This window comes from Brachycentrus maculatus, unplaced genomic scaffold (genome assembly GCF_059751285.1).
Source record: "Brachycentrus maculatus isolate JH-2025_06_01 unplaced genomic scaffold, ASM5975128v1 h1tg000209l, whole genome shotgun sequence".
Lineage (NCBI taxonomy): Eukaryota > Metazoa > Arthropoda > Insecta > Trichoptera > Brachycentridae > Brachycentrus > Brachycentrus maculatus.
In genome coordinates, this window is record NW_028280960.1 from 222,900 (window position 1) to 239,182 (window position 16,283).

General features: G+C 28.7%; 1 protein-coding gene across 1 annotated transcript in view; it reads right to left on the reverse strand.

Annotated features, from left to right (window-relative positions):
- The window catches only part of LOC148307104 (uncharacterized), a 122,122-nt gene that overhangs the window by 84,584 nt on the left and 21,255 nt on the right, over window positions 1-16,283 (reverse strand). The window contains exon 3 of the mRNA XM_088263933.1: window positions 1,193-1,333. Within this exon, the coding sequence (XP_088120059.1) occupies window positions 1,193-1,333 (141 nt within the window). The remainder of the gene's footprint in view (window positions 1-1,192; window positions 1,334-16,283) is intronic.

Below are 16,283 nucleotides of genomic sequence, written 5' to 3' on the forward strand. Positions count from 1 at the left end.
GAAATATCAATTTTAAGACACGTAACGTTTTTAGGTAATTTTATTTTTTTAATAAAAATATTTTTTTTTGTCAAAAATTATATTTTTTTTATTTTTTAGACACGTAAAAATAATTATTTTACAATTAATATATTTTCAGTAGAATCTTCAGGCGGTCATTTTGATCGATAAAATAATTATTTTAGTATCTACATTTTAGTCCCATATAATTTATTTGAAAAAAAAGTTTTGTGGAAAATGGCGGGGATTTATATAAAAATCGTTTCCGTATAAAACAGCCAGCAAGAACCGGAAAATGTTTTCCCCAAATCTATTGGAAGAGGTTTTATTTTATGCAAAAAATACGCAACCCGAATTTATTTCCAACAAAAATCCACAAAACACGCGAGTCCTCGAATACTCCGCAATGTTTGCAGCGATTCCATCCTCAATATTGTTAAAAAATAACATGTTGAAAAACATTTTGATTTGAATACTGTGTTTCGTACATTTAGAATTTACTTATATATTTTGGGTTTTCTGCTTAGCTCTAGAAAAACAAGAATTCTCGAAATAAAATTCAATGCAAGAAAATTACTTATTGCATTCTATTTGCGAAGAAAATGACATATTCATTGTTGATAATCTTTTTTCGTAACAAAAATATGTGTTTTTCGTTCACGTGTTTACAAAATGTTGTATTCTCATTTTGACAACTCAACATCGATGACGAAGAATATAATGTTTGGGTATTTACAGGGATTACGACCTGTCACACGGTTTAAGTGATTACTTTATACATGTGTAATATGCATAATTCTACCCATGATTGACAATCACGCTACTGATTTTTTGGAACTTATAATGATGGTTTACTGAAAAATTCTGAGTTCAATTGGGTGTGGATAGAAAACAGTGTGTGTTACAGGCTTAATCTCTTTTTAATGTATACCTTTTGTTACATGGTATAAACAGGATTTGAAGTTTTGGACAATAGATGAAAAATAAGTCAATCGAAATGTAAATATTCATAGCGCTTCAAACCATTACCTTTTTATAAAAACATGATTTGTTAAAAATTGTGTGTTGAAAATCTCAATTTAGCTAGATTAGTCTGTTTGATCCTCGAAATCACTTTCTGCCATTTTCCATAAATGATTCCCTATCCACTGCTAGTGTCACAGTGCTCGTGGTATAAATGAAGTGGTCCTACCTTGATCTTGTTCACTCTGGCCCAGGCTGTCGGAGGTGTCGGTGAGGAAGGCGTCTGAGGTGAGCGGTGGAGACAGGGCCATCTCTTGGCAAGGCGACGAGTCCAGCAGGTCGAACGTTGCGGTGGCCGTCTCTCCAGAACCTGGAAACAACAACACAACAGTTTAAGTCAAATTCTTAACCATGTTCCTCCTAAAAATGGCTAGGTATGGTTAGGTTAGGTGAAATAAGGTAAGGTTAGGTTAGGTCACACAATGTGCAACACTGCTCAAGTAAAGTAAAATGATTTGTTGTGATGTCTATCAACCTGGTACTTATAATACATTTTTTAATCATTTAAAATAAAATAAATATATTAAACAATAGAACTCACATTAAAAAAAAAAGAGTTAAATTGAGTTTTTTTTACAATTAACTTCCACTGAGAAAAGAAGGCATAATAATTAGACTATTACAAGTCTAAACACAGCTTATAGTAACAGCACTGAGTAACCAAAAAACTAGAGAACTTCTATGTGAAATTTCAGATAGAAGTCTTTCAAAATATCAAACATTTTTTAAACTTTTTATCGTTTTACAATATTTAATATTAATTGATCTAAATAAGTCTCCGGCTAAATTAATAGTTGAAAAATTGTAGGCAATCCTTTAAAAATCCTTTTTTGTAAGATTATGCATTATACTAATCGGCTTGTACGGGTTCAAGTATTGTATTTACGCTTCATAGAAATAATATGTACAAAATTTCGTGATATTAATTTTTATTTTAGAATTTCGAAAGCATAGTAACTTGCCATTAGAAAAACACTTTTAATACCAAACTGTCCTGAATATCATTAAAGTTCAATATCTCCAGTTAACGGTCGGGTGTTGGAAGCCATTTAGTGAAGTGGGGTGGGAAGACCCTTCAGTATCCTTAGAAACCCGAATGGAGCAGTCCACAGGGAACAACAACACTAATAATAATTAATGTAGCCCTCAATAGTAGGTGTTTTCTGAATAAAAGAGGCTTTAGTATATTTTAAAGAGTTGTGATTTTTTAAAGTTCTTTTTAATCGCTATCCGTCTTTAAATGGTGTATAAGCCACATCGTTTTGACATGGTGTAGACTCGATCGTTAATTATATGAAATCAAGAATATCAATGCTGCACTATTTGTTTTTTATGTGGAACATATTTGACGGGATACATAACACGGAAGTGAGGGAGCATAGGGATTGAAAAAAAAAGTAGAATTAAGAAAACATAGGAATGACGGATAAAATCCGAGTAAATTCCGTAAAAAACTTATATGATTAGGCTCAAATTACTTGAAATCAGTTCTAATCCTTTGAAAAAAATTGAAATTTATATTATTTGAAAACTTAATCATGTAAGAAAACTGAAAAATATGTTCAATTTGCGAAAAAAAAACTTTTCACATTAATAATTATTAAACTTTTCCTTTTGTGGTGTAGTGACTACAATAAAATACTTGGCTCGGTTCCCGGCAGAAGCATTGTCAACATTATGTATTTATACATTATGGGAAACAATTCAGTCACGACAACCCTATTCTCATAGTCAGGATTCAGTTAATCAAATGCTAAAAATTTTATATTTAATTTTACAGTTTTGAAATAAAGGTACTAAATAAATCCACAAACTATATAGTCATCTCAAGGTATTCGATTATATAACGCTGTAACTTGAGATTAACGCCTGAATTATCGCAAAAGGCATTAATGCTGAAATTCAAATAACTGTTTCGTGAAGAGGATTATTTTCGATCACTATACAATTTCGCAGATCAAGACCTGCACCGTGTTGATGTCTTAATTAAAAATTTAAGGCGTCTAGGAAAATTTGGTAACTTTGTTTTTAGCAACGTGTTATTCAATATTATTCCTATACACTATGATTATGCAGAGCCAATGTTATTCTTGGCTTACACGATCCTGGGAACCTTGATAATGTGGAATATGTGGGACATATTATAGCACAGCAATACCAATCTATCCGTGCAAGTTGGATCCGCAAGTTGGACAGTGCAAACAACTTAATCCACACCGTCAATGAAATTAATCAGAATTAATTAAGCTGTGGCACTTTGAACAATTAGATATTCGTATATACATGTATACTATAAATTAGCAAATAGAGAGATATTCTATTCACTTCTTACTACTGCAATATATATATATATATATATATATATATACATATTTATCTATATATATATATATGTGTATATATATATATATATATATAAATATATATATATATATATATATATATATATATATATATATATATATATATATATATATATATATATATATATATATATATATATATATATATATATATATATATATATATATATATATATATATATATATATATATATATATATATATATATATATATATATATATATATATGTGAGTAATTGTTCGTTTGCTTAAATCTCTTAAAACTTTGATATATACATATATATCTATATATATATATATATATGTATATATATATATATATATATATATATATATATATATATATATATATATATATATATATATATATATATATATATATATATATATATATATATATATATATATATATATATATATATATATATATATATATATATATATATATATATATATATATATATATATATATATATATATATATATATATATATATATGTGAGTAATTGTTCGTTTGCTTAAATCTCTTAAAACTTTGACAAAACGTTGTATTGGACAAAACGCCTTTATTTATATGCCATTTTCCTTCTTTTCCGTTAAATCAGACTGAGCCTCAGCAACACGTGGCCAAGAGCAGTTTGTTTAGAAATAAAAATAAACATCCATTTTAATTGGGGATACTAAAAAACAATCCACCTAGTCTGATTGTGGTTTGCTAACAAGTGTCGCAGACCCCGAGTCAAACGGGAGCTTAAGGTTCGATCTCCACTCCCATTTTCAAAAACAACCCTAATAGGATTGAATTTGAACATATTTTTGTATTAAGATCAAAAACAATACGTTCAAAAAGTATCTATGTATATTTAATTTTGCCGACGTATTGCTAGTCGAGTATTCATTCAGCTGTTCGCACCATTGAGACATTATGAGTGGTCTGAGAATAAGTTATATCAAACACTCCCACTTTCTCTCCACAGAACTACAAATAGATTTCCAATGGTCTGAATAAATGAATGCCCAAGTGGGTCAATTTTATTAAGGTCTCAAAAATAGATAGTATTTTAAATATAAATATTATTTTAAGATATTTTGTCGTCATATTATATTATATGCCATGTAATAGGCCCTTTTCACAATTTTTGTCACTTATATTATTTTTATTAATTTTAAAATCAACGTTCTAATCGGTTCTTATTATTTCAATTTACCTACAGGACGACACTTTCGCACACTACTTAATCCATGAAGTAACAGCCTCCTTCTATAGTTTATTCACAAATTTTCACACCATCGTACTCACAAGTACAGACACACCTACTTTTGTGTTAGGAGCTATACGTTTCCTTAAGGTAGTAGTTTTAACACAGGCAAGCTGAGCGCGGAGTGCACAGGACGCGAGGAGGCAACGACTGTGACGTCATATTTCAAATCACCCAACGACGAATCGCTTCGTATTTCATTAAAGATATTATTATTGAAAATTTTAGCTTTATTCGCTAAAAATTATACTCAATAAAATAATAACCCAACTTCATTGACTGCTTTACATAAATTTTGAAATATATATATTTTTTATACAATTTGAAAATGCATGTAAAATGCAAAATGTTTGTCACAAAAATAAATTAACCCGGATCATATAATCGCGTTTTAGTTTATTTCTAGAAATGTGGTCATAATTTCTTTAATGATAAAGCTAAACGCATTTAAAATATTTGTTTTTATTAACCGTTATTCTTTTTGTTTGTTTTTTTTTTTGGTATTTTTTTGTAAATAAAAGTAAGGCTTTACACTGGCGGAACCATCTTCTTACTGGATGACTGCCAAATATGTATTTTATATTTTATTTTTTCATAATTAGTCTCTAAATAAACCCATCAAGAAACATCCTAGATATTGGAATTTTACTTAAGTTTTACTAAAAAAATGATTGTCAGAAGTAAAAGCGATGGTATTCAAAATACAAAAATAAATTGGTAGGTATAACGTATTCAATCTGTAAGTTTGGTATAAGACCGACATTTGAGCCTTGGTGAATACCTTACACGTTCCACGCGAACACAAGCACAAACATTAATCAATATCCCAGCCTATATTAGTGTTTGCCTAATTATTATTGAATAATAATTCTTAATTAGCCCGAATACGCTCGTATGTTGCCGCGATAAGATATTACATAGCACATTACCATCTGATGTTTCAATTATTAACTATTATTGTTTAATTTAACACTTACCCACCCTCCTCCATCCCTTATATAAAGCATCCCCTCCTCAACTCCGGGTTCAACCCTAAATTCCTAGCAAAGTCGAAGTTTCTGGAACTTGTAATTATATTTACATACATCTTGCAATCTGTTCGTGGAACTTTAGACACCATCGCTTTTGAAATGAAGTTATACTCGCTTCTTATTGAAGTACTCAAATTTTTAATAAATGATAAAAAACTTTCACTCTGTGTGAAATGTTTTACCTTTCTTCAAAATTATTAAAAATTTAAGATCTCAATTGACTGATTTTAATTTTAACCAATCAGGACACCACTTGTATTTCCAAAAATAAATTAGAACATAAGACAAGCCTAATTCAAATGATTCTGGCTGAAATTACGATACAACAGTTTATCAACCTACTAAAAACCTTCATGATTTATTAAAATAAAATAAAAAATCAAAATATTAAATAAGTTCTCAATTCTACCTTAAATTTTCATACTATTTTCTCATCGAATCAAATCTTATTGAATGACTAAAACGAGCATTTTCGATTTCAAAAATCCCATAGCCAGCCGTGCCTATTTTTTTATTAAAGAAATAGAATTTTCCATTAAATTAATATGGATTTTCCAAACATTCTTTATTTTTATTTCATAATCCTTTGTTTTTTTTAACAATAACGAAAATTATTTTTCTGACAAAAATTTCTCTTTAGCCATTTAAACTTTTTATTTTAATTTATATTTTTTTTAAATAATGGTAATTTTTCATTAAACATGATTTAATATGAGTTTTTGTCTACAAATGAAATATTTATTCAGATTTGATAATAAAATATGAATACAGCTTCATTTTGCATGAAATTAATATCTTGTTCTCATTTATATTCCGTCAAACTGAATTTTGTGGGTTTTCCAGAGCACCGGGAGCTAAGTTCTTACTTCACAGGGGGATGTATTCGAAGAATAAAGAACACGAAATTCTGATTTATTACATAAATTTTTAATTAGATTTACTTTACCAATTTTTAAATCTACTTTAAGGAAAATTGTTGTCTTGAGCTAATATTACCCGGAGACAAAAATTGAAGCATAATATTTTAACCTAAGCTATCCGAGATAACATTTTACCACTAAGCCAAGCATTTTATTAATTAGATTGAGAAATTAATCATACTCTATCGATCGTAATTATTTAAAGACCTTCATTGTAATTTGAGCGAATTCCCTGTAAATTAAAATGTAAAACTTTCTCATTATTGTTTTGAATTATGAATTTGTTGAACACAAAATATTGTTTTACTTACAAAATAACTTAAAATCGCACATATTTCTTTTTGTACCTTTATTATAAAGTTGACAGTTTTTGAAGCAAACAGCTTATATTGAAACCGGTTGAAATTATAATTAAACTATGAGATATAAAGTGCTTTTAAGCAAAATTATTTTGTAATTTATACAATGGAAAATCACCAAGTTAGCTTTTGATGTATTGGTAATATAAAATATTGTTACTGAAATGATATTTTTTAAATTTGTTGTTCCTGATTCTATATTTTTCTGTCAGTAAAATGAAGTGATTAAATTAATTTTTTTTTACAATACCTCCAAATTGAGTAGTTTTTATTTTCTTATTTATTTTTTAACAAAATTTTTAACAGTATTAGTATATAACCACTCACCGAGTGTGAGTGAGTGGTTATTTACTAATATTATTAAGCTTTAGTAAAAATGAATAACCACAAAGTAAATGCTTTAAACATCAATAATATTGAGAATATTATTATTTATATAGTACATCTTTTGAATAATAGTGTGAGTACGTAATGTTGTGCATAGAGTAATCACGCGTGACTTTGTCACTGAAAAAATACTTATATGGTTTACTGATACATGCGTATTGTAGTCAAACATTTTAATTACTTCACTTCGAAGGGCAACAAATATCTACTTTTTTCATCACAATTTCTATGATATGGTGCATACGATACGACAACTTGAACGATACGACAACTTGAATTTTAATTTAATGAAAGGTTAGTGATCAGTCTTATCTTTCATAATCTTAGGATCAAGAAATGAAATATGAGTGTATTTGGTGGGATACAGAGGAGACAAATAAAAACGCTCAAATTGAAGGTATTCACTGCAAAACAGAAATGAAATGGAAGGGAAATAGTAGAATGAAAAAACAGAATACCAGCAATGCCTAGGCCACTCGATGTTGCATACTCGTACTGTAATAAGATATGTTTGAGTCTTTCGGAACAAAAAGCGCTTTCAATGCTTTTTTTATAAATATTAAAAAATGAATACATACAATACTTAAATGCAGTAATTAAATACTTCACAGATTGTATTATATTTCTTTTAAATTATAAATGAGCTTATTTAATTTAAAACGCTTTTCAATTTCAATGGTAAAAGAGGAGATATTTGAGAAAACCAATTAAAATTTCTTTTAATAGCCTTAAATCTAAAATTTCAGACGATTTCACCAATTTTCAATTAAGTATTGCTTAGCGGTAATCATTTTAAGACGTTCAAAATAAAACGAAATGAATTCATAATGAAAAATAATGTACCTTGCTAATATTTTCATATTACTATATATAGTACATTGCTAATATTTTTTTATTATGAACTTTATTTACACTACACATTCTTTATGTAAGATAATATTTTGATAGTTTATGAAGAGACATTCATATGACTTAATATCCTAATAGCGGCTTATATCTTGATTAATTATTACTACGCTTAAACATATGTATATCTTTCTCAAACTTGATTATTGTACTCATATAGACAGCATTAAATAAGTTGCTCATATGGATATAACAAGCATGCTTGGAATTAATTACCAATGATAACTAAATAAAGAGACGTTAATGAGGTAAGTTACATTATAATACAAATAACTTATAAACGGAATTGAAATTTCAGCTACATTCAAAATGGTGTGTTGTGGTTTTACAAAGCGTTGCATGGTTTTTCGTGAATTTCTCAATATCTCCTTGGATTGATAATTAGACTTTTGTAACTGACGTAAAAACCTCATATTGTAGTTATAATTATGTATTGAATACAGAACACGTTCGCAAATCTGATAATCAATTTTTCAATCCAAGAGAGAAACAAAATCATGAAAAACGGAAGATAAGTGTGTGATATCATGGATTTATAAAACTTGTGATAATTTATGATATATTAGTAAATAACATTTTTAATTTACATAACTTTTTCATAATCTCTAAGAGAGCAGAGCAAAATAGGCAATAAGTAATATGTTTGACAAAGATACGACTTAGTTGATATTTAATTTCTTGTTGGTGAAATCTAGCTCAGTTCTCTAATAACCTCTGAGCTACAATTTTCTATTCATAACAACTTCATTGAAAAGAATTTAATTTAATTTCTGAAGTTTTCGCTTGCCGAGGAAATCTAATAAAAGAAAATGATTTTTTTTTAATAAAATATATGTGTAAGTAAAAATAATTCTGTTCGACTCATTTTACACTGATAATTGTTAATATTTCCAACCGCTAATATTTTATTTAGTTTAAATTCACTTTACTTCTTAAATTGTGTGAAAATCAATCACGAATTTGAATAAAAAAGTAAACAACATTTTATTCCGTACAGTTTTTTGTGATTCTTGCTCATTATTAAACATCTACGATGGAAGTTTTAGATTCGACCAACGTATATAAATATATGTACCATACTTTATATTTGAGCTGATTTTATTACAAGAATAAAATATTTTTCATATTAATATTCTGAAGAAGTTAATTTTGATAATAGTTAAAGCGTGAAATAAAATTTATGAAATTTATATTTATGAATCATTCAAAATGGCTATGGTAATTTGATGTTTCTAATATAAGTATTTTTAAATTCTAAATGAAGATAATTTTCAATAACATACATATTTATGAGCGCCATTGCGAATGCTTAGAAGTAGGTACTTATGATTGAAAATTTACTAATACTAATGGATGAATTTCGAGAATATTTACAAGTACTTATGGTTGAATATAATAATGATAGAAGGGAAATAACTTAGTGACTACGTATGTAATAGGCCCCGTATTTTTTTAACGTTATTTACTCATAATATGGTTAGTAACATATATTTTTCATTTGATCCAAAATTGTTTTATTGTGGTTCATCACAAATTCAACCACAATGGAATGAAAGAAAAAGTACTAACGTTAATTAAATGGAATATAAAGATAAGAAAACAGAGAGAGAAAATGTTTCGAGATAAAGAGAATTCGTTCAAATTTCTTATACAGAAAATATAATTTCCTTAAAAGAATAGGTATTCCCTGCGGTCATTCAATTTTATCTCAATTAGATAATTACCTAGTAATGTGCCACATTTAGACTAGTTAAATTAATTAATCCCGAGGCGAATGTATGATAGATTATGAAACAATAGGTCATATAAAAAGTATTTGCGGTTTTTTGACACTAGATGATGTTGATGCCGATAAATCAGGCAACACTCACCAATTCTTTCAAATAAACATGTGCCTCAAAGGGGACATTTTAGTCTATATTTTTCTATAAATTGTTTTCCAATTTTTTGATTTTGTACAAAGTTATTTTTATTTAAAAATAAATAAAATATCTGAAAAATACGCTATGTGATGCATTTTTACTATAAAAAAGTTGTACGATTAGAATGTTTTGAGTAAATGAAGGACCCGTAAGTTGTTGCTCGATCCCATTCCTGAAATTTCTATGTCAAAGTTGTATCTCCCTCTGGTCGGCTAGATAGAAAAAGTCGATAAAATTTTGAAACTGGCGGAGCAAGACTAACATGTAAGCTGTCAAGAAATAGCGGAGACACTAAACATCAACCACATTTTTAAATCATTTAAAAAGAGCAAGCTACAAAAAGGAGGGCAATGTTTGGGTGCCAGATGAATTAACGTAATGAAATTGTATAAACCGAATTACCATTAGTGAAATGCTGCTGAAACGCAATGAAATCGAACAATTTTTTAACATTTGTTGGGATGTTTTGAACGTGTGGAATGAAAGAGTGAACAAAAAACGGTAGAACGAGTAACCTGGTAATGTAGTTGGAAGCAGTGAACGAAAAAGGTTTAATTTATTATTAGATTAAAACCAATATTTTTAGCTTTTCCACTTTTTTATTTGACCAGCGACCGGGTTTCGTCGTTACCAACATCATCAGACTGGTGATGTCGGTAACGACGAAACCCGGTCGCTGGTCAAATAAAAAAGTGGAAAAGCTAAAAATATTGGTTTTAATCTAATAATAAATTAAAAATGCAATTCCATCACGAAGTGTCAGTGGATAATATAAATCTATGAAAAAGGTTTATTATGATCAAGTACACAATAAAATGTTTGACGGGTACGTATGAGGAAATGCGTGAATGTGAAAGAAGCAAACATGTATGCAAATACAGAGTGATGTGACGTAGAGGTGGGCAGGATCCGTCATTCAGAAGATCTGCAGCGGAGGATCTGTTTTGATAAAAAGTGATCCGATCATTAAAACCGGATCAATTTAACGATGGATCTTTTCGAGTGTACTGTTATTTGATCATTCCGTTGACTGAAAAAAAACTCGTCGATCAAAAACGCATCGGCAGGGGAAGAATTATTTTAAATCACAAATCCTATTGAATTTGGCCGAGAATTTTAACTGTCTTGAAATGTGTTTAATTTTTTTATTTTTAATTATAAAGTAGTACAAATATTATTATTTTCATTTCGTTCACTCTTTATCATTTATCATTCACTTTGTATAATACCACTTAAAAATATTGACCTGATGATGGAATGGTTATTCCGTAGCCGGTATTCATAAAGGAGTGTTATTTAGATGTATTACACAAAGTGAGCGATGAATGATAGGTTGAGTATTATATCACCATACCACAAAGTTAACAATGTTTTTAATGCACGAGTAAAAATATATTTTAGCCCCAGCCACAATTTTCGTCGATGTCTTTAAAAGGGTCGATAAGAAATCTGAATAAATAAATTGGTAATTCAATGAAGAGATTAATCAATTAGCCAGTAATGAAATCAACAAAATATTCAACTAAATTATAATGTTTACACACACACAGGCCATAGGATCTTTTTTTTGTATTTATATTTTGTTCATATTTTTTTTGTATTTGAATTTATGTCATGTTTGTGTAATGCAAAATAATTTAAAACAAAGAAAAAAAAATCGTTTATCAGAACCTTTTAAATCATCAGTTTTTATTATGCATATTTGAAAGGAATTAATAAATTTCTTCGTGAACAAGATCAATATATCTGAACAGATCATCTAGATCTGGTTTTCATGAACAACCCACTTCTAGTGCAGCCTGTCTGTCATCCCGATGCGATGTGATGGTTGGTTAGTTATGATAATTTCGTGATAATCGTATTTAAGTATGAAAACTAGAATTTTCTCTTCATATTTTTGTCTTGTATTTATCATTTTATAAAGCGATGTAAATAAGTCGGATGAAGGTAAATAAGTGCCCACACTTTTGCAAATGGCTCGACATAATATTGACCGTAAAACATTTTTACAGTACCTAGTAGCATCACTTCTGCCGGCATAATATGGTAAGTGTATCGGCTAAATAAACATGCTAATATTTCTCTGGAATATTTTCCATCTACGTGTTTGCTATATGGGAAACATTTTTCATACTACGCAAGCATCGTACACGGTACCATAAAAATCGCAAATCGTATAATTACATTTTATGTATTTGCTTTATGCGTGTTACAATCTGTAAACGACCGGGATTTGTAAAGAGCCTTCTACTTAATATTTTATTTTTATTTGAAATAAAACGAAAAATAATTTTGAAAGACAATGGTATGCGCATGCGAGGAAAATGGTACCATTGCACTTTACGGCCAACCCCAAAGTAGATGACTCCCGGGTAGACTTCTAAAGAGATGGATCGACAGCCGGAAAACATTGCAGGAGGCTAATCCCTCTAAAAACAGGCCACAAATTTCATTTAAATAGTTATTTTGCATATTAAAAGCATGCATGATAAGGAGAGAATAATATTTCAAAGCTCTATTATTAACTAGGGCTGTGAAAACAATATCAATATCACCATAATAATGTTTTGACAATATCTTGGTAGGTGCTTTATAGCTTATACATTATTTTAACTCTGCAAAAATGGATTATATGTATGGAGGAAATATAATACAAATTGATTTCATATCAAATGGGATTATTAGCTACAAACTATTAAGTATTCACTAAAATAAACACAAAATAAAGTTAAATTTCTGAAGTATATAAAATGTTTTTTAAATAGTTTCTTAGTCTCTCTTTTCTAATCAATATTGAAAATAGTATATAACATGTAACGTATTTCTACTTGAAAGATTTTTGTGAGCATCTCAGTAACTCGTTGGAAAATATTAATTACTCTCCCTTTACTCTCAAAACATAGATTCTTCCTTTTTTTAACTTCGAGGACATTTCCAATTATTTATTACCCACGTTTTTTTATGTGACGGTGTAGTCGAGTACTACCTGCACATCTGTCAAGTACATTGGGCGCACGTTCCAGAGATAAAATACAAATTCCAACGCTGTTATTTGTAGCCTTGCAGTTTCATAAATAACAAAAAAATCTACATGATTTGATATGGAATGAGAGATATCGACGTGAACCGACCGCTTTTAACTTTAGATATAAAAATATGAATGGTATAATAATTTCGAGGAGCTTGTATTTTTGGAGTCGTAAACGAGTTAATATTTTATTTTTTTATACAAATAATTGAAATAAGACTCGTCATAGGAAGAACCAAATTGAACTATTAGATAAAGTGCATTTTGATGGATTATGAGATATTTCGATATTGAATTTAATAGTTATGATATTACTTAGATTATGGAATATAATTGCATCATTATACAAATGTATACGTACACAACAACAATTAAACAAAGTAAATCCTATATGAAAATAACTAATAGTTAATACCTTTGCTTCTTAAAATATGTACCTATTATGTGACACATGTTTCAAGGCATTCAACATCATAATCTAGTACCATATTACTAAAAAGTGACAGCTGTTTTTTTAATTAATAAATATCCCAATAAAACTACGCTTGTGAAAAAAATATTACAATTTAATTAAAAATTAATCAGATTCATGATATTATTCCCCATTTTATTTATTTTTTCAGCATTTATTTTGTGTTAAGTAAGACATGAAATTATTAAAGAAAACACATGTTTTTTTACCACTTAAGTTTATTTTAAAACGACTTGTTTCGGAAGCTAAGCTTCCATCTTAGTTTACATTTAGACCTGAAGATGGAAGTTTAGTTTCCGAAACCAGTCGTCATAAAATTAACTCAAGTGGTAAAAAAACAAGTGTTTTCTTTTATAATATTATTTTGTTTGTGTCATAACATTCTTCCAGCCCCTATCTGCACTCATTGGTGTATAGGGCACTGCATTATAAAGAGTCAGTGATATCTTGATCGTTAAATATATGAAGGAAAGATGATTTGCCCCGCACTTACCGCAATGCAAGGTAATATTGAAAAAAAAGGTGATAAATCACTTACTTATGTATAAATTGAATCCGGGACCTCGAGCACGGTATTCAAATATTGACATTCTTTACCATACCTATATTATAATAAATCATAATATGCTAAGTTACACATATTTTTTGGAATTCAATATATTTTAGAAACTGTTCATTGTGTATTAGAAAAATTTCTGAAAATATTAAGTTTATACATATAAATTTTTTATTATGAAAAAAAAAAAATTTGGTAGGTAGGTAATACAAAATGAGTAACCCAATTATAATAAATTGTTATTACAGTATTTTTTTTTAATTATTGGCGTATAAAATTCTTGTTTTTGCTAAGTTTTATTCGCTGTATATTCTAGGATAGATTTTGCAGGGTTCGGAACTAATTCACGGACAAGTAGAAATATTTGGATTATCTACTACCGCGGTAGTAACTACCCTTCCATGTTGTAGGTAAGGCGGGGAAGGGGGGGGGGTCGTCTGTTTTTTCCTGGACGAGAAATTGTTATATGTCCTGGACCCTCCAAGGAGACTCATATTTCAAAACGCGATAACGTTTTAGGGGAAATAACCTGCTGTGACCGCATTCATTAGGCGCTGCAGGGCCGAACTGAACAAACTGTGTCCATTAGGGCCGCACTGATCTTGGAAAGTGCCATCGAAAATTAATATTACCCCTTTTGTCTATGTTTTCACTCATAAAAAAACAACTCCTACCCCCTCTTCACCCTTCAACATCCCAAGGCCACAACTCTAAAATTTAGACTTAGTTTCACATACGGTACATTCGTTTGAAAATGCCATAACAAGGCGAAACAATTGTCACGATATTATTTTTTATGTGTTTTTTTAACAACAAAATACGATTTCAAAACATAAGTGATTGATTTAACAATTAATGTATAAATTCACATACTGTGTTTGAGAATGATGCGGAATGCATTGAAACACATGTCATAATTGATTTTAAGAAAAAGTCGTATTAACTAGGTAAAACTAAAATTGAAAATTAATATTACGTTAGAAATCTCCACATTGCTTAGTAAAAAAGTAATTTTGATTTAAAGTATTCAGTTTTCAAGCAATATAAAACATAATTTCTATTGAATTCATTGTCATATGATGAAATTTTCATTATTTTATATATAACATTTCAAATTGTCAGTAAAGGTTTTTTTTATATGAATCACAAAAGAAATAATCACCCATTTATATTTGTTTTTCAGTTTCAATTTCGAGGAATTTATCCCTATTTTTACGACCACGTTACCCTTTTTACCTAGCACACTCATTCCTTGACTCTCTCAAAGGTTAATAATAAAACAATGTCTGTTCATAATACTTTTGAGATAAAATTTATACATTTAAAAATAGACACATCAACTTATTTTGTTTGTTTTTAATTTAAAACCATTTTTTACTTCCTAATAAGTGCTTAAGTCATAAAACAAACAACAAAATATGTATAAAATCGTACAAATAAAATTTATTATTATACATTTGTAGACTTTGCATAAACGAACTGATTTCGAATTTGATTTGTCTATAGGGCTGAAAATTGACATTATCAATTGTATATCTTCAGCAAAAAGTTTATCAGAAATTACTAGATCTCCCGTATAATTTTATATCCATAGACATGTTTAGTCTCTGCGATCTTACTTCTCGAGATTAGTTTGATCTAGAAACAGAACTGCAAGTTTGGAATCATAACCGTTTACATGTGCATAGTATGCAAGTAGGTCATAGGAAGAACCAAATTGAACTATTAGATAAGTGCATTTTGATAGATTATGAAATATTTAGATATTGAACATAATAGTTTTGATATTAACTTAGATTAAAGTATTTAATTGCATCAGTATACAAATAAACACGTAAACAAAAACAATAAAACGTAATAATTTAGTATTTCATATGTGTTTAGTCAACCAATGTTTGCACCGGAAACTTGTTTTCTTTAATTTAAAAATATTTTTGGACTTTTAATATATCTTTGGTTAACCAGTTATTGTGGATGAAGCTGTTTGCTTCGAGACCGGCCATTTTAAGTAATTTAGTTGTTATAAGATACGTAAAATAATTTAATAAGATAATTTA